The following is a 24973-nucleotide window of genomic DNA, read 5'->3' as shown; positions in this document are numbered from 1 at the left end:
TAAACCAAAAGCTCTTTATTTGAAACCTTCAAGTAGATATGTTGTCACGATGAGAGGGGTTCCAATAAATTGGTCAGATGAAGTTAAGTATCTAGGGCTCATGCTAGATAAGAATTTACCTTTCAAAAATCATATTGAGGGCATTCAAGCCAAATGTAACAAATATGTAAAATGTCTCCATCCCCTTATTAATAGAAAATCAAAACTTTGTCTTAAGAACAAGCTTTCGATATTCAAACAAATTTTCAGGCCAGCCATGTTGTATGCCAATATGGACTAGCTGTTGTAATACCAGGAAAAAAGCTCTGCAGAGAATTCAAAATATAATTTTGAAAATGATTCTGAAGCTTTCTCCCTGGTATAGTACTAATGAGTTATATAAAATATCCAATGCTGAAATATTGGAACAAATGTCAAATACAATAATTAATAATTTCAGGCAATAATCGTTACAATCTTCAATTGCCACGATGAATGCGTTATATATTTAGGTTAAGTTAGGTTAGGTAAATTGAAAACGTGTTTTTTTTTCTCTTATAAGCAGGTGAAATCAACTCACCTGTAAAAAATCTGAACTGCTACGGCAAATGAATATTACATTTCATTGTTAACAAAAATTGATAAAATGTTAAATTTGTTTTACCAAATTAGGATGATAGTGTTGTCTAATAACACAGAACACCTAGATATAAGAAATGAATATAATGTTTGAAATGATACTATTAAAGATATTAAAAAAAATATAGCTATCAAGCTCATATTTTTTAAAATATTTTTTCAAAAAAAGAAATTGAATGCCTTTTTCACACAAAATTAAATTATTATACTTTCACTGTTATGAACGAAAAATTTCTTTAAATTCACTTAAAACTTCAGTCGTCGTGCTGTTGTATTTTGTACAACACTATTGAAAAAAACTCGCTTTTCGTTCACAACAGCAGCGTGTCAAGGTGAACCGCGCGACGACTGGAAGGTTAAACAATACACTAGTTATAGATATAATATCATGTTTGTATCTCTGGAATGAAATAGTACTGCCGGATGGCTTCATCATTCATGCGAGACCAACGTCAAATTTGATTGAAATTTTCAATATCAAAATATTATTTCCCATCCGTTTTTCAATGAATTTTAGTTGAATTTTCAGGGTCAATCACAAAATTCTTCTAGTTTTTGGAACCGCGGTCATCGATAAGAAATTTACCGTAATTTTGAATTCATCGCGGGGAGCACTGAAGTAATCCCACTTGAAGAATCAGTAACCACATGGCTTGCGACAAATCAACTTCCCCGACTAGAGGCTTGTAATAAAAATATAATAAAATTTTATCAGAATATGATATGCATATCATATTATGATATAATTTTGTTAGGCTCCGTTATCCATAGAACATAATAAAACAGAAATATAACATAATGTGTTTTATTTCCCTTTATGATATTTTTTGTTCATTTTTAACAACTTTATAACAAAATAAATTGATAGTTATGCATTTCAATAATATACAATATTATCGTATATCGAACAGTCTTATAATTTACATTATATCTTGGTTTGATATGTTTTTGATAGAATTAAAACACATTTTGTTATATTTATGTTACTATTCAAGCAACCGGATGTCGCAGCGGCATACGCGCAGCAACTCGAGGCTGCATTACCGGAAGATGGTGAGCTGGACAAAGCCCCTCTTGAGGACTGCTGGAGAACAGTAAAAGCAGCCATCAACGATGCAGCTGAGAGCAACGTCGGGTACGTGGGACGGAGTCGACGGAACGATTGGTTCGACGAGGAGTGCCAGGAGGTTTTGAAGGAGAAGAATGCAGCGCGGGCGGTCATGCTGCAGCAAGGGACCCGGCAGAACGTGGAACGCTATAAACGGAAACGGCAACAGCAGACCCGCCTCTTTCTGGAGAAAAAACGCCGCCTGGAGGAGACGGACGGAGTGCGAGGAGATGGAACAGCTGTGCCGGTCTCAGGAAACGCGTAGGTTCTATCAGAAGCTCAACGCATCCCGCAACGGCTTCGTGCCGCGAGCCGAGATGTGCAGGGATAAGGATGGGAGCATTCTGACGGACGAGCGTGAGGTGATCGAAAGGTGGAAGCAGCACTTCGACGAGCACCTGAATGGTGCTGAAAGCACAGGCAATGAAGGACGGGACAACGGAGGAAATGCCTTCGTCAGTACTGCGGAAGATGGAAACCAACCAGCCCCCACTTTGAGGGAGGTTAAGGATGCCATTCACCAGCTCAAGAACAATAAAGCTGCTGGTAAGGATGGTATCGGAGCTGAACTCATAAAGATGGGTCCGGAAAGGCTGGCCATTTGTCTGCACCGGCTGATAGGCACAATCTGGGAAACAGAAGAACAGCTACCGGAGGAGTGGAAGGAAGGGGTAATCTGCCCCATCTATAAGAAAGGCGACAAGTTAGATTGTGAGAACTTTCGAGCGATCACCATTCTAAATGCGGCCTACAAAGTATTATCCCAGATCATCTTCCGTCGTCTGTCACCCGTAGTAAACGAGTTCGTGGGAAGTTATCAAGCCGGCTTCGTTGACGGCCGATCGACAACGGACCAGATCTTTACTGTACGGCAAATCCTCCAAAAATGTCGTGAATACCAGGTCCCAACGCATCACCTTTTCATCGATTTCAAGGCGGCATACGACAGTATCGACCGCGTAGAGCTATGGAAAATCATGGACGAGAACAGCTTTCCCGAGAAGCTCACGAGACTGATAAGAGCGACGATGGAAGGTGTGCAAAATTGTGTGAAGGTTTCAGGCGAACACTCCAGTTCGTTTGGATCCCACTGGGGACTACGACAAGGTGATGGACTTTCGTGCCTGTTGTTCAATATTGCGCTAGAAGGTGTTATGCGGAGAGCCGGGCTTAACAGCCGGGGTACGATTTTTACGAGATGCAGTCAATTTGTTTGCTTCGCGGATGATATGGACATCGTCGGCCGAACATTTGAAAAGGTGGCAGACCTGTACACCCGCCTGAAACGCGAGGCAGCAAAAGTTGGACTGGTGGTGAATGCGGCCAAGACAAAGTACATGCTAGCTGGAGGGGCCGAGCGCGACAGGCCTCGCTTAGGTAGCGTAGCAGTGTTACGATAGACGGGGATACGTTCGAGGTGGTCGACGAGTTCGTCTACCTTGGATCCTTGCTGACGGCTGACAATAACGTTAGCCGTGAAATACGGAGGCGCATCATCAGTGGAAGTCGGGTCTACTATGGCCTCCAGAAGAAGCTGCGGTCAAAAAAGATTCACGCCCGCACCAAATATACCATGTACAAAACGCTCATAAGGCCGGCAGTCCTCTACGGGCATGAAACGTGGACGATGCTCGAGGAGGACCTGCAAGCACTTGGAGTCTTCGAACGTCGGGTGCTTAGGACGATCTTCGGCGGTGTGCAGGAGAACGGTGTGTGGCGGCGAAGGATGAACCACGAGCTCGCTCAACTCTACGGCGAACCCAGTATCTAGAAGGTGGCCAAAGCTGGAAGGATACGATGGGCAGGGCATGTTGCAAGAATGCCGGACAGCAACCCTGCAAAGATGGTATTCGCTTCGGATCCGGTTGGTACAAGAAGGCGTGGAGCGCAGCGAGCTAGGTGGGCGGATCAAGTGCGTATCGATTTGGCGAGCGTGGGGCAGAACCGAGGATGGAGAGATGCGGCCACGAACCGAGTATTGTGGCGTGAAATTGTTGATTCAGTGTTATCTGTGTAGATGTTAACTAAATAAATGAAATGAATGTTACTATTCATAACTTTTTGTTATAATTTTAGTTATTTTAACAACATCCTGCATCAAGTTTGTAACAACCTATGTTCGAAAAAAACTTATAACATAATAACATATGTTGATATAATTTTGTTATGTACCCTTGATTTAGCAAACCAAGTCTTAATAAAAATGGTTCGACTGTTTTTGGATGACTTTGCCACATGCTGGGTTGTTCCGAATACCGGTTCACTGGTGGAAGTGGCCATCATATTGGCGAATCTGAAACCTGGCTTGCGACATATCAATTTTCACTAATGGTGGTTCAGATGTATTTGAATGACTTGACCACATGTCGGATTGTTCCGAATTCCCGGTTTCCTGGGGGAAATGGCCACTAAATTGTCGGTTCTGAAACTTAGCTGGCAACATCAAACTTCATAAGTTTCCAAACTTCATGAATTTGCAAATCAAGTCAAAAGAAGAATAATCATGGCGTTCAGCATTGGGCGATGCGAGTCGGCGCTGCTACACTGAACGCTTTTCGTTTGGAACAATGGGACAGCACCAATAATCTCATAATGTTCTGCAACATTTTTAAACAAACTGTGTTAATTTTCACATGCGTAGTAAAAAATGTGTTGGTTTTAAAATCCACATGGGACAGTTATGCTTTTATGGCCAGTATTGGTGCGAAAAAGTTCAAATTTTAATCGAAACTTTTTTGTCCGATCATGTTTTGAACAAAATGGTACTGTGAATCAATGGAACTGAGATAAATAGCTCCTGACCTTCATATCGAAAAAGATTTTTTTCCAGAATCCATAGCAAAACGACCGTAAAATGCCACTTGTGCGACTCTAGGGAACTGTCTAGTAAGGGCCCTACACAATAACAATTTGAAAAATAATATAAAATAAGTTCGAAACACTCAATATTTGTAATATGAGTTATATTTGAAATGAAATTGTTTCCTCAAACTTATGTTTATTCTATTTATATTTCTCCAACAGCGAATGCTCGACAACGGCACTGCTGCGGATCCGTACACAGACAATTACATCGAGTTGTTGCAGCTGCTCAAATCTCGATGTCCCGCCATCAGGCAGTTCGAAGCACAGGAGATGCTGCATATTATGACCCTCCGCAAGGAGTTCCGTTTGGAGGTTTGCCGAGAGCAGCTCAACAATGACGACGATCGCCAGAAATTACTGCTCATTGGGATACATAATCTTCTTGTTAAGATAAAAGATGATCGTGATATGTTCGTTCCTGCTTTGCTAGGTGGTATTAAACGCCTGACCCATGCTCTGATGTTTGATCTGCTGGAAGGTCTCTATGAGGTCTTAAAATTGATTGGAAACGTGCATGTCACTTGCGTCGTGCTGGCAAAGGTTACGGAAATAATTGATCCCGGAAGAGATTCACATGAAGCCTTGCACCGTTTGGTAGTGCTACTGTTGGTTCACCAAATGCGATACTTCGAGGAGTCCAGCACCAATTGGGAATTGGATCCATTGGCATACCCACTGGCGGATAAGCTGCTGAGGAGCTGTTACGATGAAACAACATTCAGCGGAATCGTCAAGTTGGAATTGTTGCGTTGGGTTCAATTGGGAAGCCATCATTACGATGTGGACGTCCTCAAAGAATACGGGAAACGAACATCACTGCCTGAGAAAGTGTTCAAGAAGATTTTTGAAGCTTCAAATAATGAGCAACAAGCACCCGCAAGAAAAAGTCACAAAAGGGATTCCTTGTCCACATTCGATATGATACATACGAAGGATGATGCGATGGAAGTTACCAAGCATTTAGATGACCAGGAGACGATTATTAAATGCATTGGCCAGGCACTGATGGTCATTGTGGGGAGCTTGAAGACGGATTGTATGGAACCACCACACCGATATTTCCACGAATTGATAGCACCGATCGACGTACAGGACGTTGCAGACAGTTTTCGAGCGACGTTGGAATCTCTGATCAAGCATAAGAAGTATCCCGCCGCCATGAAACTTGTAGAGCTGATTTTGTCGTATCAGGAGGATACGGGAGTTGTCATTCCAGCTGATTTCGTTGAGAACTTAAGACGCAAATCGCTCAAATTTTTCTTGTCGCAGAAGGAGCCTGACTACAGTAGTAAGTATGCACGGGGGAAGCCCATATGGTAGAAAGTCATTTGACATAACCCTTTTAAAGATTGAGTGGCCATTTGGTATAGATGCATCATAGTTATTCTTTTTTTAACAGGCTGCTCTACACAGATGCGCGAAAACGTTCTTAGCCATGATATGAGCCAACAGTTGTAACCAGGGATGGGGTGCGACTCAAATCTCTTTCGGTGCTACACGCGCTGCTGCGAGATAGCACCCAAAATTCGAAAGAGACGTGCAGGAGTATTTCTCTCTGGACTGCACCCTGGCTGTGCTGACACGCAATGTGCTTTTGGATGCATGGTATCGAGTTATCCCATTTTTACTCTTTGCATTTCGTACACGCGTAAACAAATTCACTTGAATTCATTTCAATAATATGTGACTGTCACAACTCTTAAACACGTTGAACATAATTCGCCACCACCTTATGTTTCTGACTTTACCAAATATGTCAAGATCCACAACGATAAGTTTTTGCAAAGCACTTATTAAGCTTGTCCGCTTTTAAAGCATACTTTGTTGAAATTATTCTAGTGTGGATTTTGTGCTTTCACGAAAGAGACTGAAAAAGTAGAGATTGTGCTTTGCTTTGTCTCGCACGAAAACAAATTGTCTCCTGCGCCTTGCTTTGAGTTTACTCGCAAAGAATGGGAGACGCACAATCAATTTCTGAGTGGCACGCATGTTTTTGGCACTGCACTGAGTTTTCAGACAATCCCTGGTTGTAACATAGTCAAAATTTTACTGAGTAACCAAATATTAAATCCTCATATAATTTGAAAAGTTTATATATAATTTAAAAGGTTTTACCCGAGAATACTGAATAACTGTCTATCGTCAACCGGTTTAATTATTACCATGTGTTGTAATTTACAACCATATTTCACTATGACACACAAATTCAAAAGAAAATTGGTTTCTATGGTACGTGTGACCTACAATTCAAGTAGTGGCCACTATTAAAGCTGTTAATGGCATTATTTTTACACAGCAAACAATTGATTTGAATGTCTTGAAAACTGAAACACTGCTCACACTAATATGGGTCACCTAGTCTCGATTATTAGTCACTCTGTGCAATTCAAATTGAAATGACTCATAATAATGGGTGACCACTGTACTTGATGAAGGTTCAAAATCGTGGCCTGCAAACTGAAGGTGAAGGTTCAAAATCATGCCTGCCATACTGTTACACTATAGTGAATCGAACCGGAGACAATAATTGTAAAGAAAATCCGGCCCGACCCGAACTCGAAATTTGTTGCAGTTCAAACCCGAACCCGACCCGAAACCCGAAAAAGTCTCCATCGACCATCTCTACAAACTTGGGCATTTTGTATAGAAAAACAGAATTTAATTACTAACTTTTGTCACTGACTGTTATTATTTAGTTGGTGTTACATCAATTATTTTGATAAAACCTCGTTAACGATGTTACGCCAATTTACTCGGTCCATGGCTGTGTCTCTTCAACTTCGATTTTGGCCCACGTTCTCCAGATCTTGTTGCACCTGATCAAGCCACCTCGCCCGCTGTGCTCCCCGCCTTCTTGTGCCAACCGGAGTCGACGCGAACACCATGGATTGTTGTCCGGTAGTCTTGCAACATGCCCTGCCCAGCGCACCCTTCCGGTTTTCGCAACCTTCTGGATGCTGGGTTCGCCGTAGAGCCTAGCGAGCTCGTTGTTCATTCTCCGCCGCCACACACCGTTATCCTGCACTCCGACAAAGATTGTTCTAAGCACCCTTCGTTCGAACACTCCAAGTGCTTGCAGGTCCTCTTCCAGCATGGTCCATAAGTCTTATAAGCGTTTTGTACATGGTACATTTGGTGCGGGGGTGAATCTTTCTCGACCGCAGCTTCTTCTGGAGCCCATAGTAGGCGCGACTTCCACTGATGATGCGTCTCCGTATTTCACGACTAACGTTGTTATCAGCCGTTAACAAGGATCCGAGGTAGACGAAATCATCAACCACCTCAAAAGTATCCCCGTCTATCGTAACACTGCTTCCCAGGCGGGCTCTGTCGCGCTCGGTTCCGCCTATCAGCATGTACTTTGTTTTTGACGCATTCACCACCAGGCCGACTTTTGTCGCTTCACGTTTCAGGCGGGTGTACAGGTCTGCCACCGTTCCAAATGTTCTGCCGACAATATCCATATCATCCGCGAAGCAAACAAATTGGCTGGATCTTGTGAAAATCGTACCTCGGTTATTAAACCCGGCTCTCCGCATGACACCTTCTAGCGCGATATTGAACAGCAGGCACGAAAGTCCATCACCCTGTCGAAGTCCCCGGCGGGATTCGAACGAATTGGAATGTTCGCCCGAAATCTTCACGCTATTCTGCACACCGTCCATCGTTGCTCTTATAAGTCTTGTGAGCTTCCCGGGAAAGCTGTATTCGTCCATGATTTTACATAGCTCTTCGCGGTCGATGCTATCATAAGCCGCTTTGAAATCGATGAACAAGTGATGCGTTGGGACTTGGTATTCACGGCATTTCTGGAGGATTTGTCGTACAGTGAAGATTTGGTCCGTTGTTGAGCGGCCGTTGATGAAACCTGCTTGATAACTTCCCACGAAGTCATTTGTTATTGGTGATAGACGACGGAACATAATCTGGGATAGCAGATGTATGTAGGCGGCATTCAGGATAGTAATCGCACGATAGTTTTCACATTCCAGTTTGTCGCCCTTCTTGTAGATGGGGCAAATGACCCCTTGCTTCCACTCCTCCGGCAGTTGTTCCGTTTCCCAGATTCTGATAATCAGCCGGTGCAGACAGGCGGCCAACCTCTCCGGGCCCATTTTGATGAGTTCAGCTCCAATACCTTCCTTACCAGCGGCCTTGTTATTCTTGAGCTGGATGATGGCATCCTTAGCTTCCTTCAATGTAGGGGCAGGTTGGTTTCCTTCATCCGCCGTGCTGACGTAGTCACTTCCTCCGCTGTCGTGACCCTCGGCGCCCGTGTTCTCCGTGCCATTCAGGTGTTCATCGTAGTGCTGCTTCAACCTTTCAATCACCCCACGTCCGTCCGTCAAGATGCCGTCCTTATCCCTACACATTTCGGCTCGCGGCACGAAGCCTGGAAGCCGGGATGCGTTAAGCTTCTCGTAGAACTTTCGCGTTTCTTGTGAACGATGCAGCTGTTCCATTTCTTCACATTCTGCTTCTTCCAGGCGGCGCTTTTTGTCCCGGAATAGGCGGGTTTGCTGCTTTCGTTTTCTTTTATATCGCTCCACGTTTTGTCGCGTTCCTTGCTGCAGCATTGCAGCCCGCGCTGCATCCTTCTCCTCCAAAACCTGCCTGCATTCTTCGTTGAACCAATCGTTACATGTCCTCCTTTCCACGTACCCGACGATGCTCTCGGCTGCGTTGTTGATGGCTGCTTTTATGTTGCTCCAGCAGTCCTCAAGAGGGGCTTCGTCAAGCTCGCCCTCTTCCGGCAACGCTACCTCGAGATGCTGCGCGTATGCGGCGGCGACGTTCGGTTGGGCCAGTCGCTCTAGGTTATACCGAGGCGGGCGTCGATACCGTACATTGTTGATGACGGATAGTTTTTGGCGCAGTTTCACCATCACTAGATAGTGATCAGAGTCAATGTTAGCGCCACGATAGGTTCTGACGTCGGTAATATCGGAGAAGTGCCGTCAATCGATCAAAACGTGGTCGATTTGTGATTCCGTCTGCAGTGGTGATCTCCAGGTGTATCGATACGGGAGGCTGTGCTGGAAGTAGGTGCTGCGAATGGTCATGTTCTTGGAGACGGCAAAATCTATCAGTCGTAGGCCGTTCTCGTTCGTCAGCCGGTGGGCGCTGAACTTTCCAATTGTCGGTCTAAACTTCTCCTCCTGGCCAACCTGAGCGTTCAAATCTCCTATGATGATCTTGACGTCGTGGCTTGGGCACTAAACGTTCGCACCATCGAACCTGTCCAGCACACCTCCTGCAGCGCTACGATGTCGAAACCGCGGATCTTCAGTACATCGGAGAGTATGCGTGTGCTTCCGATGAAGTTGAGAGATTTGCAGTTCCACGTACCGTATTCTCTCGTTGACGTTCCTGTGCTGGTGTATTTTTACGGCTGGCTTGCAGGGCCTGACACCAACCCCCTAGATTTCCGGAGGACCATTCCCCCTAAATGTTCGGAGGGCCATAGTGCGCAGTTTAGCTTAGAGTCCTTCTCTGGCACTCGGACGATGATCAGCCGCCCCTGACATGGGGAACAGACGCTGTTGTGAGCCGCTCCTAACATGGAGTACAGACGCTCAAGGTTTGCAGAAGCAAGAGCAAAAGCAAACCCCCCCCCCTTCCCTGTCAGCATACGACCAAAGTTCCCACCGGGGGTTGGTTACCCGATCTTCCCCAAGGTTACTCGTAGCCCGGCCAGTACCACGAGGAGGGAGGGATAGAAGTTGCTGGGCAAGAGGCTAAGGACCACACAATGGGATCTATTTTATTCCTTTAGGTACGCGAGGTACCAATGGTACGCCATGCCCAGCCATTTACCGCGCCACTGTCACTGACTGTATTATTCGAAATGATCATTACGCCAAATAGACCCTGATCATATGAATAATTATGCCAAAACGACCAATTTTGGGTAGCCACAGTATGCACATAAACTATTATATTTTTGATGTAATCGAATTTTTTGTTTTTATTTTCAGTGGCTGTTTCCATTCTCTTCCAATGTACATCGCGTGAAAATTGTCTTGAATACTTACGAACAAACATGGTCAATGAGTCCCAAAGGGCTGCATTCCATACTTTGCTTGAGTTCTATTACATCAATATCGGCGACATGGAGCGGGCAGTTGAAGAAAGAGGTCATCGCATGCGGTTCAACTTTTTCTATGAATTGTGCAAACTCGATCCCAGCCTGAAAGCCAAAAAATCCCTTCCCTTCCACAATATATCAGATCTTACGAAGGAAATGAAGAGCAAAGTGTTGAGCGTGGAACTCTTGCGCAAAATGAGTGAAAACTTTTCGTGGGATTACCAACAGGTGCTGGTCTCTCAGGTTATTACTGTGCTTGGCATGCAAGAGCTCGAGTTCGAAGTACAACAAGATCCATTTGGTAAGGAAGTGATCGTCATCAAGACGACTGTCGATGACATTTTAAAGCAATGCCAGCCATATATAAATGAAATCACAAACCATGTTCTTTTGAGTACAAAGCTTACCAATTACCTCGAGCAGATCAATTTCTACTTTTACGAAATGTATTTAAGTGTGTTGGAAATTTTCTCGCAAATCAACATGATGCAGGAAGAGTTGATCGTTTGGGAGAGAACCTTGGTTTATCTTAGAGACGGGTTAACGTTCAAGCGAAATCATCGTGCCGGACAGATAGAATTGGACGCGTGGCTAAAACTACAACCAGATGGCGGTATGCTTCCCAAGATCGCAAAATATCGTCTTCCATTCCTGTTGCTGATTCGCCATCCACTGAAAAGTCTTCTGAAAGAAGAGATCACCATCGAAAATTATAAGAAGATTCTGCTGCTTGTGCAGATGAAGGCACCCCTGGAGAACATGGACCCGGTGGAGCTGCAGGACTATTTTTGTAAATCTGCCGTTATCAACTCTATTTCCGAGTACAAAATCCAGGCCGATGAGCTGGCCCCAACCGCCGGGTGGCATCTGCAACCAGTCAATAATGCGTTTCTTCAATCGGTGAGTATTTATTAAAATTAAATACTATTTAATTAATTTTACCCCAGTCTCAAATTTTAAACTTAAAAACATCGAAAGCAATGGGTGCGTGTTTCTCATTGTTTCAATAATACTAAAACAAGAGCTTATGTCGACACTTATAATGACGAACCATGCCTTGTTTGTGCCACGAAATCAAATTTGTGTTAGAACAAACATGAAACGAGCTCACCAGTTGGTAATACATCCTCAACTGAAGTCACGGTCCGTTAATGCAATTGGGTTAGAAAATCAAATGCCGATGATTTTTTTAAATTTTAATTTAGAGGCTGGGATTAAAAGGTTACGCGGCCTTACTTAAAAAACAAAACTCATCAGCGTTCTTAAACAAAATCTTTCATTTTCAGATTCTTCGAGTGGTAGATTGCGTCTCGGATCTTTCGTCTAAGCTGTTCATTTTATACTATGTAACGAACAACGCGCCAGAAGGAGCAGATCAGGTTGAGGCAGCTTACGAGTGCTACAAATTCGCATGCCAGCATGAAGATGCTCTATCGGGCAACTCGGACGCTAAGGATAAAATGGAGAAAATTATTCGCAAATATCCTATCTTCAAAACGCAACATTTGCTACTACAGTACGGCATAAACGACGACAAACTGTTTGCGTTGATCAAGAACCCTCGTGAGTTAATCAACGCTCTCTACAGCGAAACCGTACAACGGAAGGTGGACATCAACAGCTTGGTCTGTGAAATTGCCAAACTTCATCAGTTGGACATTGATGCGATCCAGGTTAGCTTGATTCAGAAGTGGCTGTCTATATTTGGTTCCAGCAATGATTCCGACGGCAACATGGAAGAGACTTTGTACGAAGATCACAACATGTCGATCGATGCATCGGACGTCGACATATCCGCTGATGAGTACGTTGCTCGGGCGCATTACATTCTGAAGAGCTGGGACAAAGAGAAGAGCGTATCATTCCTTATCACTCAGCTTTGTACGGGCGACTCCGGAGTAGACGCTAAAAAGCAGTTGCAGATCTATGACTGCTTTAGCAAACTGATCGACGATCGCTGCAGCGTCTATGTTGATGCCTTCAACCCGAACCAGTATATCGTATTAAAATGCATTTATTTCTTGAAGTCGCTTGGATTTTCGAATCTAACTGTGAGCAAGTTCGAAGAAACCGAGAAAATGACTCTTCTTAAGCGGCTTTGGCAATCGCACGCCACTTCGTCCAAGGGTTTAGAGGTAATCGCTTATATCTGTCTGGGTTACGAGCTCTTTGTACCACAGATTTGGAACGGAGTGCTCAAACAAATGGCCCGTACCAATATGATAAGCCATCTGACGATGTTGTTGGATATCATATCGGCACGTGAGCAACTCACAAACTTGGAAGGATTCCGAATGGCTTGGGAGGCGATCATCAAAGCTCCGTTCAGGAATGCAAATCGCGTTCGGTCATTTGACGAAGATTCCACACTGGCTAAATCGTTGATCCTGCTCCAAAAGTGTCCCATTTCATCCTCGTTGAATCTGCTGGACATTGCCGAGGTCTGCATCAATGCTAACCGAGTTAATATGGCGGCCATTCTGATTCCCTATGCTAATGACGACCAAAAAGAACCGCTCAAGAAGGTAATAGTCTGTATTAGAGTTATATTGTTCTTGTTTAACACAATTTCTTACGGTACTTTCAGCTTGTTGCCAACAACATGGAGTCTACGCTACGTCAGCAAATTCTGGAACTGGAAGAATACGGAGTAGCTTCTGTTATAACCAAAGCGGTGTGTAGTGAACTCAACCTGAACAAGTAATCTCGCAAGTGTAAAGTATTAGTAAAACCCGGTGATTTGGAGCCATTTTGAAGATATTTCCTAAATCTAGACTTATGCTTTAGTTATCATAAAAATCGTAAGTGCCCAATTTATAAAAAAGATTCACTGATGAATCACTGATGAAAGAAATCCTTAAAGCAGCTTCTATTCAGCCACAAGTCATCACGGGGAATTTTTAATGGTCAATTTAGATTCGAGTTTTTTTTTATCAAAACTAAAAGCAAACTATCGAGATTTGCAGGGTGACCAGCGCACCGGGAAATCGGGAAAACCGGGAAAAAGCCGGGAATTTCGAATCACCGGGAGAAAACCGGGAAATATACGGGAATTTCAATTAGCACCGGGAAAATTTTGCATACCAAGTAACGTTTTAACCAGCACGATCTATATTTTAGTGGATTTTTACAAAAGCTTCTGAATTCGCATCCCAAGTTGGTCAATAAAGTCAAGAACATATTCTTGTATGTTACCACTTGCTCTAATCCAGTAAATCAGTGTTCCTCAGCCTAACTGACTAGGCGGGCCAATCCAATACCTACATTCAAATTATGACGCGGGCCGCCAGTTATGTTAGGATATATTTTAACGACTTTTTGAGAATCTTTTCTTATAAACAGGAAGATAATATTTCCGAGATCTTCAAAGCTCTCCCCAAAAAAGAGAACATCTTGATCATAACGATTCAGGAAGCGTTCTTCTTCTTCTTCTTTTCTTCTTTCTGGCGTTACGTCCCATCTGGGACAAAGCCTGCTTCTCAGATTAGTGTTCTTATGAGCACTTCCACAGTTATTAACTGAGAGCTTTCTTTGCCGATTGACCATGTTTGCATGTGTATATCGTGTGGCAGGTACGAAGATACTTTTATGCCCTGGGAATCGAGAAAATTTCCTTTACGAAAAGATCCTCGACCAGCGGGATTCGAAACCACGACCCTCAGCATGGTCATGCTGAATAGCTGCGCGTTTACCGCTACGGCTATCTGGGCCCCTAAAGCGTTAATAGCATTAAATGTCTGGATTCTCGTGAATTTCATTGATTCTTCGAACTTGGAAAATCTTTTATTTTATCAACCAAGTCAAACATAAAAACCAAAGTGCATTTGGAGAAATGTTTGAGGTTTTCTTCACGGCTATGACACATTTTAGCCATAAAAGCTGAATGTTGAAGCGCGAAGCAAAGCAATTTTGAGAAATTTCGAAGCTCGCAGCCTCCTTCCTTTTTGGACCAATTGTAAGATTTGATGAACCTTAGATGGTTAAACAGAACTCGAGCTATTCTTGAGCTGATAATACCTCTTTGATTCCTGTTAAAGAGAATTCGATTGTTGGACATGTAGAAATAATAATAATTTGCAAGAATGGACTCTTTTAAAACATGTTACACAAAACCGAGCTCTGCTGGACCAACACATCTGTGAGTATGAGTATTTATCACACATGCTAATATATCGATTTTGTGCTGATTTATGTTTCAATTTCACAAATTTTATGTCACATTGAGATGCCTGCGCAAAAATTTCATTACACTGTAGGTGTGGATGAGTGTCCTTAAAATGTTTCAGCTCACACGAAATTTGAAAGAATTTCACACAATACGTGTTATGAGGAATGTGTTGGTCCAGAAGAGCTAAATTTTTTGCGAATTGCGAATTTCTTCGTTTAAGCGTGGAAGAAATAAAAAAGTGTCATCAGGAATTTACTACTTGTGGGCCCCTTCACCCTTGACATTAACATTCAAAATCTGTTCGCGGGCCGCACAAAATGGTCTCGAGGGCCGCAGTTTGGTGACCACTGCAGTAAATAATTAGCCAGTAAATTAAAAACTTTTAATGAAGAAACATCTGTTCATATAGTTTTATGAAGCATTTTATTTTTAAAACTACAATTTTTGGATGTTATAAATTTCTCTAAGCAAGCTTGCAATTCACTAATATAAAAAAATGCGTTTACAACATATGATATTCATTGAAGATTTGCCATTCGCTTCTTGTTTGGGCTTGGTAAAAATAGTATAAAATTCTAATTCATTTCAGAATTATGATTAGAATTATTTTTTATCAGAAACAATTGGCCTGAGAAAATGTTGTGGGGATAAAATATAACAAAAAATTCTATGCTGATGACCATGGAACGAAATGTTGAACAATTGATAAATTCATTTTTATGTCTATAAAATCTGTGACCGTTCAAAATTTAAACTGTGATTCATTCAAAGATTGGCTCGATCCCATCGTATAAACAAGGGTCAAATTTTTTTTAACACTGAAATTTTCCATAACAAATTCAACGATTACTTACCGTCGTAAAATATTGCTTCATAGATCAAACTGGAATTTAGCAGAATCAGTATAAGCCCAACAAATAAGAATGCGCAGCAAAAAATCTGATTTCCGTATACCCCTAATAGAAATGCTTTGGTTTATGACCAAAAAGATTATTAAAAAATTAAAAGTCGTTTGAAATGGTAAAAAAATCGTAAGAATGTTTCTTATCATATCATTAAACCGGGAATATTTTTGAAATACCGGGAAAAAATCGGGAGAAAACCGGGAATTTGAAACTGATTTTTCACTGGCCACCCTGGATTTGTCAAAAATCGAATTATTTTGTTCAGATAGCTGCATTTTTTTTGTTTAAAGTACAAGTGGGAAATGGATTTCGCATAGTTGGGATTCTTCAAATCCTAGAGACTTTAAATTAAAACAAATGAGGTCGTGTATATTTTTTAGCTTGACTCCCACCACATGTAAGCAGTATGCTGAAATTTATTTTTATGTAAAATTAAAGAAAAAAGTACAGGACAAGTTTTTGAAAAACGTCCTTCTTTTAATTATTTGTATTTTTAGTAGAGATGAGCATCGAGCATTGCCTGGGCATAGCAGATTTTTTTCCGACTGCATACGATGAAGGGAATCTACATGCAGAAAATAGTTCTCCAGTCCTGGAACCAAAGTGCTTTTGCGTGAGCTGTAGAAAATGTGGAGTGAAACTTTCGAGATTTTATCATCATGATAATAAAATCCTCGGCTACGCATTAAAGCTGCAAAGCTAGCTTTGATAAATTTTAATAAATATTAAAGTATTCATATGGTTATGTTCAAATTATTACCAGATGCAAACAAAATTATCACAACCCCAGAAAGAAAAATCAAAGATAAACGTAATATTCTTCCAAAAATCCAGTAAAACTTACTAGATCATCATATCGAATCCATAGAATAACTTCGTGGAAATACACAGATAATTGTGTAGATGTTACGTGAAATTCAGGTGGAACGGAAACAGTTCATCTGTTCATGTGTTCATTTTGAGTCATCTGTATTTCCCGTGAAACATACGTGAAAAGTGCGATGAAAAAAAAAACTACGTATGTTTTCACGTAACGTAAAAACGTGTGGATTTTGTTGAGTGTATATCTATCTGCAACCATGTACAGTATTGGACAAAACATTTGCAACTTTTTCCATTTTTCATCAGGCTGTGCATTGTGCATTGTGCATTTAACGATCATAATTTCATCCCATTTATCCGCCTGCATTCATACAACACGCATGACATTTGACGTTCGTGGAAGATAACGAGCCATGAACGAGAACAACGCAGACACACACCCCCACTGGTTGGCGCCGATCACTGTGTGTCAACACTTGTAACATTCGCTGAACAACACTCATTCTGATCAAGAAACAGAGGCGAATGTTTTCCATTATCTGTACTATGCTTGCAACCAAAGGGGTGTTCAATGATCCAATAGATTATAAATAGGTTGTGCAAGGGTGCATTAGCAGAAAATATGAAAGTCATTACCAATTTTATGCAAAACATAAATCACCCGAATGGCTCGATACTGTTGCAGTCTGTGAGAGTAGTTGCTCTTGAACGCTCTCGTGCCACGTACCAAACGAGAGAGTGAATTCGTAGGACTCTCCGATTACGATGTACCACGAACTGTTATGGTTCGCGAACTGTTACACTCTCCGAATATAGTTCGATCGGCTGATTCGGATCAAAATCCAAACACTGTTTTCCATACAAAATCACCAACTTTGGTAAGCTAGATCGCAGTTATTTATGGACCGATTCGAATGAAATTTTCACAGAACACCAAATATAACTTGAATTTTAACATAAATTTTTGATAAATTCAAAACTATTTATCTCAAAATCTGATAGCCCTACACAAAAACTGTCTTCAACAAACTTGTTCATCTCGTTAAAATCTACAACTTTGCTGAAGATACCATGATTCCTTCAATATGTTTTGTTTGGTCATTTCTACAAAATAGTCGAAATATTCACTTTAGTCAAACCGTTATTGCTTTTGAACTTATGATTGGAAAAATCATTCAAAATTATCTGTCAAAATTCAAGTTATGTCTGAAGTTTTGCAAAAATTTCATTCAAATCGGTCCATAAATAACCGAGATATAGCTTACCAAAGTTAGTCATTTTACATGGAAAATCGAAAAAGTTGCAAATGTTTTGTCCAACACTGTACTTCGTTTTGGTGCACTCAAAATAATCCAAACGTCATTGGTACGTGAAAAATCACGTACATCATTCCAAATTCATTTTGCCTCCTATTCACCTGACTAAGGTAATAGTTACTAGATCATGTATAATCACCAAATGGAGATCCGGTGATTGTTACTGAGGCTACCAATAGCACTGACGTGAAAATCACGTAGGCCCATAAATTCATTTGGATGTCTGCATTTCGTGTTCATTCTCTCTTGAGTTCAAATTCAAAGATGGTGGCCGCAAGTTTATCTAGGAGGTGCTGGACTTCAACATAACTGATTTCAAGGTAAATATGTGATAAATACTAATGAATCATACATTTTTACACCTTATGTAATATAACTTTCATATTACGCAACTTTGAACAGCAAGACCGATCAACTTTGTGGAGAAACCAGACATTTTTCAATGGACTTGAGAAAAATGTGCGTTTGTTTTGATAGAATGCCGCCGTGTCAGCCAATGTATTTTTTGTTGCTAGTCATCTTACTGGATATTTTATTGGAAATGGTGTTATAATATAATAAATAGTGTAATCTTTTGAGTTGTTTTTTTTTTTAATTTGAAAGCTATTTGATTGCATAAGCCTATGCAAAACATAATTGGTTTCTATGCAATTATTCTGATAACATTTAATGAATAACCATTTACGATCTATTGGGATACTTCGTAAAAGCTACGTGGAAATTAATGTAGCTGTGACTTGAAACTTCGATGGATCTGATGAGGTACATTTGTTCATGCGTTCATTCAGTGCTATCTATGATCCACGTAGGTGCTACGTGAAAAGTGGGATGGAAAAAAACCACGTACGTTTTCACGTAACAATGACGTTTGGATTATTTTGAGTGTGGGGTTGAATGTCAGGCCTGTTCACTTTATCTTCCTCTTCAGAACCACGAATGCTTTCTCCACAGCCTGCAATGACCAATCAATGAGATTGAAATATTTTTATTTCTGGCATTGCGTCCCAACTAGGATAGATCATCCTTCTTAACTTAGTGTTCTTATGAGCACTTTCACTTTTAACTGAGAGCTTGCTTTGCCAAGTGACCATATTGCAAGTTTTACTCTTGGCCTCAGATCCTTACCTACCCGGAACCATCTTAGGGTATTTCTTCGGGAGGGGCTAGAGCATATAGCACAACACATGTAGTAGCCATTCGCTTAAGGGAGCAGGATCCGTCATTGATTTCGGAATTTTCAAAAGCAGTTTTTTCGTTCAAAATCAAGAATATGTACATGAAAATGTGTTCATTGTGTTCTACTCTTCAACCGAAACACAGTGAACACATTTTCATCCAATAATTCTTGCTTTTGAACAGAAAAACTGCCTTTGAAATTTCAATGATGACGATGATTACGATGACGGAGCGTTGAGCCTTAATGTCAAATTTCAAAAATGTATGCAATCATGAAAATGATTTTAAAATTAAAGCAGAATGGCACTTTTTCCCAACCTCACATGGAAAAGGTATGATTGTGATGGTATCGGTGGCAACATTAAGCGAATGGCTAGAGATGCTAGTATTAGAAAGTCAGCAGAAATTAATAACGCCAAACAATTTTTCGACTGGGCTGTGTCGCAAAAGGTGAAAGACCAATTTAAAAAAGATTGGGAATTTATCTATGCAACTGAAAATGACTATTCAGAGGCTGAAAAATTTCTGCTAACCTTGTTCCAATTCCTGGAACAAAAAAATATCATTCATTTATACCAAAAAAAAAGAACGAAGCATTTTTGCTAGTGAATTCTCTTTGTTCTCAATAATACAAAGAAACGAAAATCTTCTGGTGTTAGCAACCAAAGACAATCTTCCCGGTTGAAAAAATAGATAGTATTAAGATGAATATGTAAGTTATATACTGAATAATTGAATAAATAAAATTTAAAAAATAATAATAATCTTATTTGTTCCATAGAAAAAAAAAAGAATCCCTTTTCAGTGTAATGAAAAATTGAGGCAGAAATATTTTTTTTTTCAGTTTTTCTTAGCGGTGTACCTAAATAATTTTTGAAAAATATCATCCATTCCGACTTATACTTCATTAAAACCAATCCCATATCTTTTTTCAGATGTTTTATAAAATTTGCAATTGTTTTGATAAAAAATCTTTGTTTTTCCGATGCTTCGATTGTAATATGGGTTTTCAAAGAAAAGGCTTATATGATCATTTTCCACAAAATTGGCCATAACTCAAAAACGAAAAGTACATTTAAAAAAAATTAGTGACTAAAGCTTACGAAATTACCTTCTCAAAAATATATTTTTGAAAGTTTTCCACTAATTGGAACATAGTTTTTCCGGCTTTTCTTTACGAATTTTCTCAACGGTGGAAAATTTTGTGGAACACTGTTTCCAGTTAATATTTTTTTTTTATTCCTGAGAAAATTTTCTTTCATTTTCATAAAAAAAGCTTTGTTTCTACGATGCTTCTTTCTTGAGTTATGATTTTTCAAAGTAAGTAGTGTCAGAGGAAAACAAAAAAATTCCCACTGAGTTTTCCGGGAAAATAAGCGACCCTGAATTTTTCTCAATTTTTTTATTCATATATCGATGAGCCCTGCCTGTGGAAAAAAATCATGAAAATATGAGATCCTTCGGCCCACTTTGTACGGAAATAAAAAAAAAAATCCCCTTGTACTCTGTAGCCGCCTTGGTAGCGTTGGTGTTGTAGAAGAGTTTGTTTATCTTGGAACACTTGTGACATTTAGGCTTATTCTGCAAGTCGAGAATAGGGCCGTTAACATATTACGTAACCAGCATTAGGTTCTGCAACTTGCAAACGCGCCCTATAAAAAGTTGATATTTCACAGCTGAAAGTCTTTGGTGTTTTCGAGCGTAAACTGCTGCGGCCAACTAATCGGTAGGAGATTTGAAAACGTGAAACTTAGTTCTAATTAAAAGAGGCAATTCAATCAAAAGATTTATTTTCATATACTTTAAATACAACGTAATTGGTAAATTTTCTTACGTTCACTATGATCCATCCATTCTTCTTTCAACGAATTGAAGGTGCAGCAAATCCGAGACCAGTATAATTTCCTTCCTAGTATTCCAAAAACCAAGTGGTTTGATGCGCCGGAAACTATGTATAGAAACAATCATATCATTTTTCATTTCATTTCATTTCATTTCATTTTATTGATTGTTTCTTTAGATAGTTTCATACATTATTCATACACTGAGATTTGGAGATCCTTTCAACAGTAAAGTAGTTCATGTATAGTTAATTTAGTTTAGGGTCTATAAATATGGATTCAACTATAAAGGAAAACTATAACAAAAAAAAACCTTTGTAATTGCTTAAAGAAAATGGGATAGTTAAAGGAAAATTTTTCTTAATGTACTAATATCACAGAGGGCGCCGAATAGTTTGTAGCAATGGATTTGCGGAAAGATTGCAGCTATTCCAGAATTTGGGTAGCAGGCCGTTGATCCAGTCATCGATTGTGTTGATTCCGGCTAGCCTATGTAAGGCTTCTGTGTGGTAGTATGGGTCCAGATCTAGTATCATTTTCAGCAGTCGATTTTGTTTGGTTTGTAGTTTCCTGCGATGGGTTCTCGCACAATTGCACCAAGCTGGAAAACCGTAGGTAATCGTTGGACGGATGATGGCTTTGTAGAGCAGTAGTTTGTTGGATGTATTCAGGCGAGAGCGACGACAGATTAGCGAGTATAAACATTTAACAAGTTTGTCGCACTTTTGGAGCGACTTCTGGGTATGAATACCAAATTTCAGCTTCTGATCTAGGTTCAACCCCAGATATTTTACTTCTGATGACCATTCTACTTCGAGCCCCCCCGCAATAATTTTACGTTGCGGTAAGTGTCTCGGACTGCGACGGTTAGAGAAGAAGATTGCTTGAGTTTTGATTGGGTTGATCTTCATTTTCCATTTGCGTTGGTATCCTTCAATGGCGTTTTGTGCGGCTTGCAACTTTGTGATTACTATTGTAGGATCTGAATCAGTTGCGACGAATGCAGTGTCATCGGCGAAGATGAAATAGAGTACTCCATCGACCATAACAACATCAGCGGTGAAGATGTTGTATAGGATTGGGCTGAGAACAGAGCCCTGCGGAACTCCGTAGGGAATGTTTCTACGATCCGACGCCGCACCGTTGACATTAACTTCGAAACAGCGATTTTTGATGAACGATTGGACGATTTTTATTAGGTACATTGGAAAACCAGCAACTAACATTTTGTGGAGAACGGCATCCTGCCACACAGAATCGTACGCTTTCTCAATATCCAATAGAATCATTCCTGACGATTGTTTGTTGGAAAACCCGGATTTAACTTGACTCACCAACCGCACGAGCTGATGGTTCGTTGAATGTCCACGCTTAAATCCAAATTGTTCATCTGGAACCACATGGGTTGCCTCTATATGCCGTTCCATTCTAGAGAGGATTACGCGTTCTAACAGTTTACTTAGAGCAGGAAGCAGACTGATAGGCCTGTAGTTGCCAGCATTAGTAATATCCTTCCCAGCTTTTGGAACAGGAACGACCACAGCATGTTTCCAAACGGTTGGGAAATAGCACAGCTGTAAGCAGACCGTAAAGATCCTAGCTAACAGGATAACAGCTTTGCGCGGTATCTTCTTCAGTAGCTGGTTGCATAGTTTATCACGACCAGGAGCCTTCTTGTTCTTGAGATTATTGATAAGTAGTTGAACTTCTTTCGGTCTTACCAGACAGGCTGCACCAAACTGGTTGGGTGATTCGTTGATCTCGCGGATTGATTCCGCTACTGCTGTTACCGTGGCATTATCACTAACTGCAGTATTGTTGTGTGCTGCAGCAAAGCTTTCAGCTAGTAGTTCGGCTTTTCCTTGGGATGAAGCAACTAGGAGATCACCATGTCGCAGTGGAGGAGTGTATTTGGTGTTTTTACGTAGTGCTCTGGAGATTTTCCACATTTTAACTTCACCGAAGTTCACATTGCTGATGACTTCCCCAAACTTGTGAAAGCGGGACTGGGCACATTCTTCACGAATTCGTTTGTTGAGCGCATCCACGATTACCTTGTAGAACGGATCTTTCGACCGTATCCATTGCCTCCGGCGCCGATTGCGAAGGCGAATTATGTTTCTGGTATGCTGCGATATTTCTGGAACATCGTATGGCCGAATAGGTAGCTTGGGAACGGAAAGACATTCCGCATGAAGAATAGTATTGCTGAAGAACTCGACTGCGCCATCTACAGATGTGATGTCGTTCATCTCCAGAACAATTGGCGCTGTAAGATCGATGCTATCGTTGACAATTCTCTGGAATCTGGACCAGTTGGCACGAGCATAGCAATATTTAGTATTGTCGGAAACGTCGGTCGAAGGTGTGGAGTCGACAGTGAATACCACTGGTAGGTGGTCGGAAGATAATTCGTTGATAACGATGGGTCTTGACATATCCACTATGTTATTGGATAAAACCAAATCAAGGGTAGACGACTGCCCTCTGCCCGTGGGATGAAAGGTAGGTGCGTCTGGAGCGTGGATGAAAAAATTCTCTGATACTGACATTTGTAGCAGTTGAGTACCGGCCTTGTTACCTCGGCTGCAGTTCCATTGACGACTGCGAGCGTTAAAATCGCCAATGACAAATGTGGGAATATCACCAGCTGTCAGCATCCTAAGGTCGTTACGAAAATGCTGCCACTCTCCTCTGTGCCGTGCACCCGGAAAGTATGCTGCGACGATCTTCATCAATGTTCCATTACAGACCACGAGGATTCCGATTGCTTCGATGACTTTAGTACAAAGTTCAATTTGCTTGAACGACAGTCCCTTTCTAACCGTCAACATAACTCCGCCTCCCCTCTCTGCATTTTCACGCTGTCTGTCCGCTCGCAAACAGCAAAAGTTCGGATGGATAAAAGAGTTGTGCGAGTTCAACCATGTCTCCGAAACAGCAGCCACGTCAATACCATGCCGGTGAAGGAAATCGAAGTATTCGAGATATTTTCGCAGAATAGACCTTCCGTTCCAGTTAAGCATTTTTAGTTTAGCGTGATTAGGCATTGTAGACGTATTTTAGCATCAGCTCAGATAGAGCTGAGAATTGTTCCATTTTGTTTCTGCACCCTTGCAGACGGAGAAACATATCGCGGGCCAAGCTCAGAAATTCCGATATAGAGAATAGATCAGGGTCCATTCCACTACCACCGGCTTCGCTATTACGAACCACATCGGAGTATCGCGGACGGCCGTTGTTGTTATGTGGTTGACGATGATGTTCGACGCTAGGAGACAACAGGGATTGTCCCTGCGGAGAAGTATACGGATTCTGCGATTTTCTCTTCACAGTGACACGATCTTCAATTGACTTCAGGTATGTCTTCCTGGCAGGACAACCTCGAAAATTTGCTGTGTGATTACCGCTACAGTTTGCACACTTGATTTGAGCACGATTATTACGATCACTCTCACTTAAGTTTGCTTTTACCGGCAGCTTGCACTGGACCGATTCGTGCCTCTCTCCACATTTAACACACAAGGGGTTCATGTTGCAATTGGTCTTTCCGTGACCGAATCGTTGACAACGATGGCATTGAACGACGTCACTTTTATTCTTCACATAGGGTCGCCATCTAACTATGACGTTAAAGAGCGATCTAACTTTTCTTAGTTCTTGCAACTTCACTGTACCCTTCTCGAAATGTAGCATGTACAGAACATTGTCTTCCACACCGTTCTTCTTCACAGAGAACACTTTCACTTCTTTTGGAGAAATTTTATTACTGTTCAGTTCTTCTTTGAGTTCTTCGAGGTCATACATCGATAAACCCGAAAGTATGATCTTCACAGGTATTTCTTCCGCTGGGACATAACTGTAGAACTGCATTCCGTTTTGTTTCAGGCTAGAAATCGTTTGGTGGAAGTATTGTTTACTTCCAAGAATGAGCTGAACACCGTTTTTGATCACCTTCATTTGGTACTTGTCTTGAGGCACATTCTCCGTTGAGAAGAATTGGCGAAGTTCCTTTGTACTTTTCCCAGTGACCGTTATTGGTGGGCATCTGAACTTTTTGGGTTCG

At 41.2% G+C, this 24973-nt stretch overlaps 1 protein-coding gene across 1 annotated transcript in view; it reads left to right on the top strand.

The window, feature by feature from the left end:
• LOC5570576 overlaps positions 1 to 13496 on the top strand; it is a 34702-nt gene extending 21206 nt beyond the window's left edge. The window contains exons 7-10 of the mRNA XM_001653178.2: positions 4751 to 5879; positions 10570 to 11579; positions 11966 to 13204; positions 13267 to 13496. Of these exons, the coding sequence (XP_001653228.2) occupies positions 4751 to 5879; positions 10570 to 11579; positions 11966 to 13204; positions 13267 to 13383 (3495 nt within the window). The 3' untranslated portion in view covers positions 13384 to 13496. The remainder of the gene's footprint in view (positions 1 to 4750; positions 5880 to 10569; positions 11580 to 11965; positions 13205 to 13266) is intronic.
• Positions 13497 to 24973: the final 11477 nt, after the last annotated feature.

This window comes from Aedes aegypti, chromosome 3 (genome assembly GCF_002204515.2).
Source record: "Aedes aegypti strain LVP_AGWG chromosome 3, AaegL5.0 Primary Assembly, whole genome shotgun sequence".
Lineage (NCBI taxonomy): Eukaryota > Metazoa > Arthropoda > Insecta > Diptera > Culicidae > Aedes > Aedes aegypti.
The sequence above is the reverse complement of the archived record's forward strand: the minus strand, read 5'-3'. Positions and strand labels throughout refer to the sequence as shown.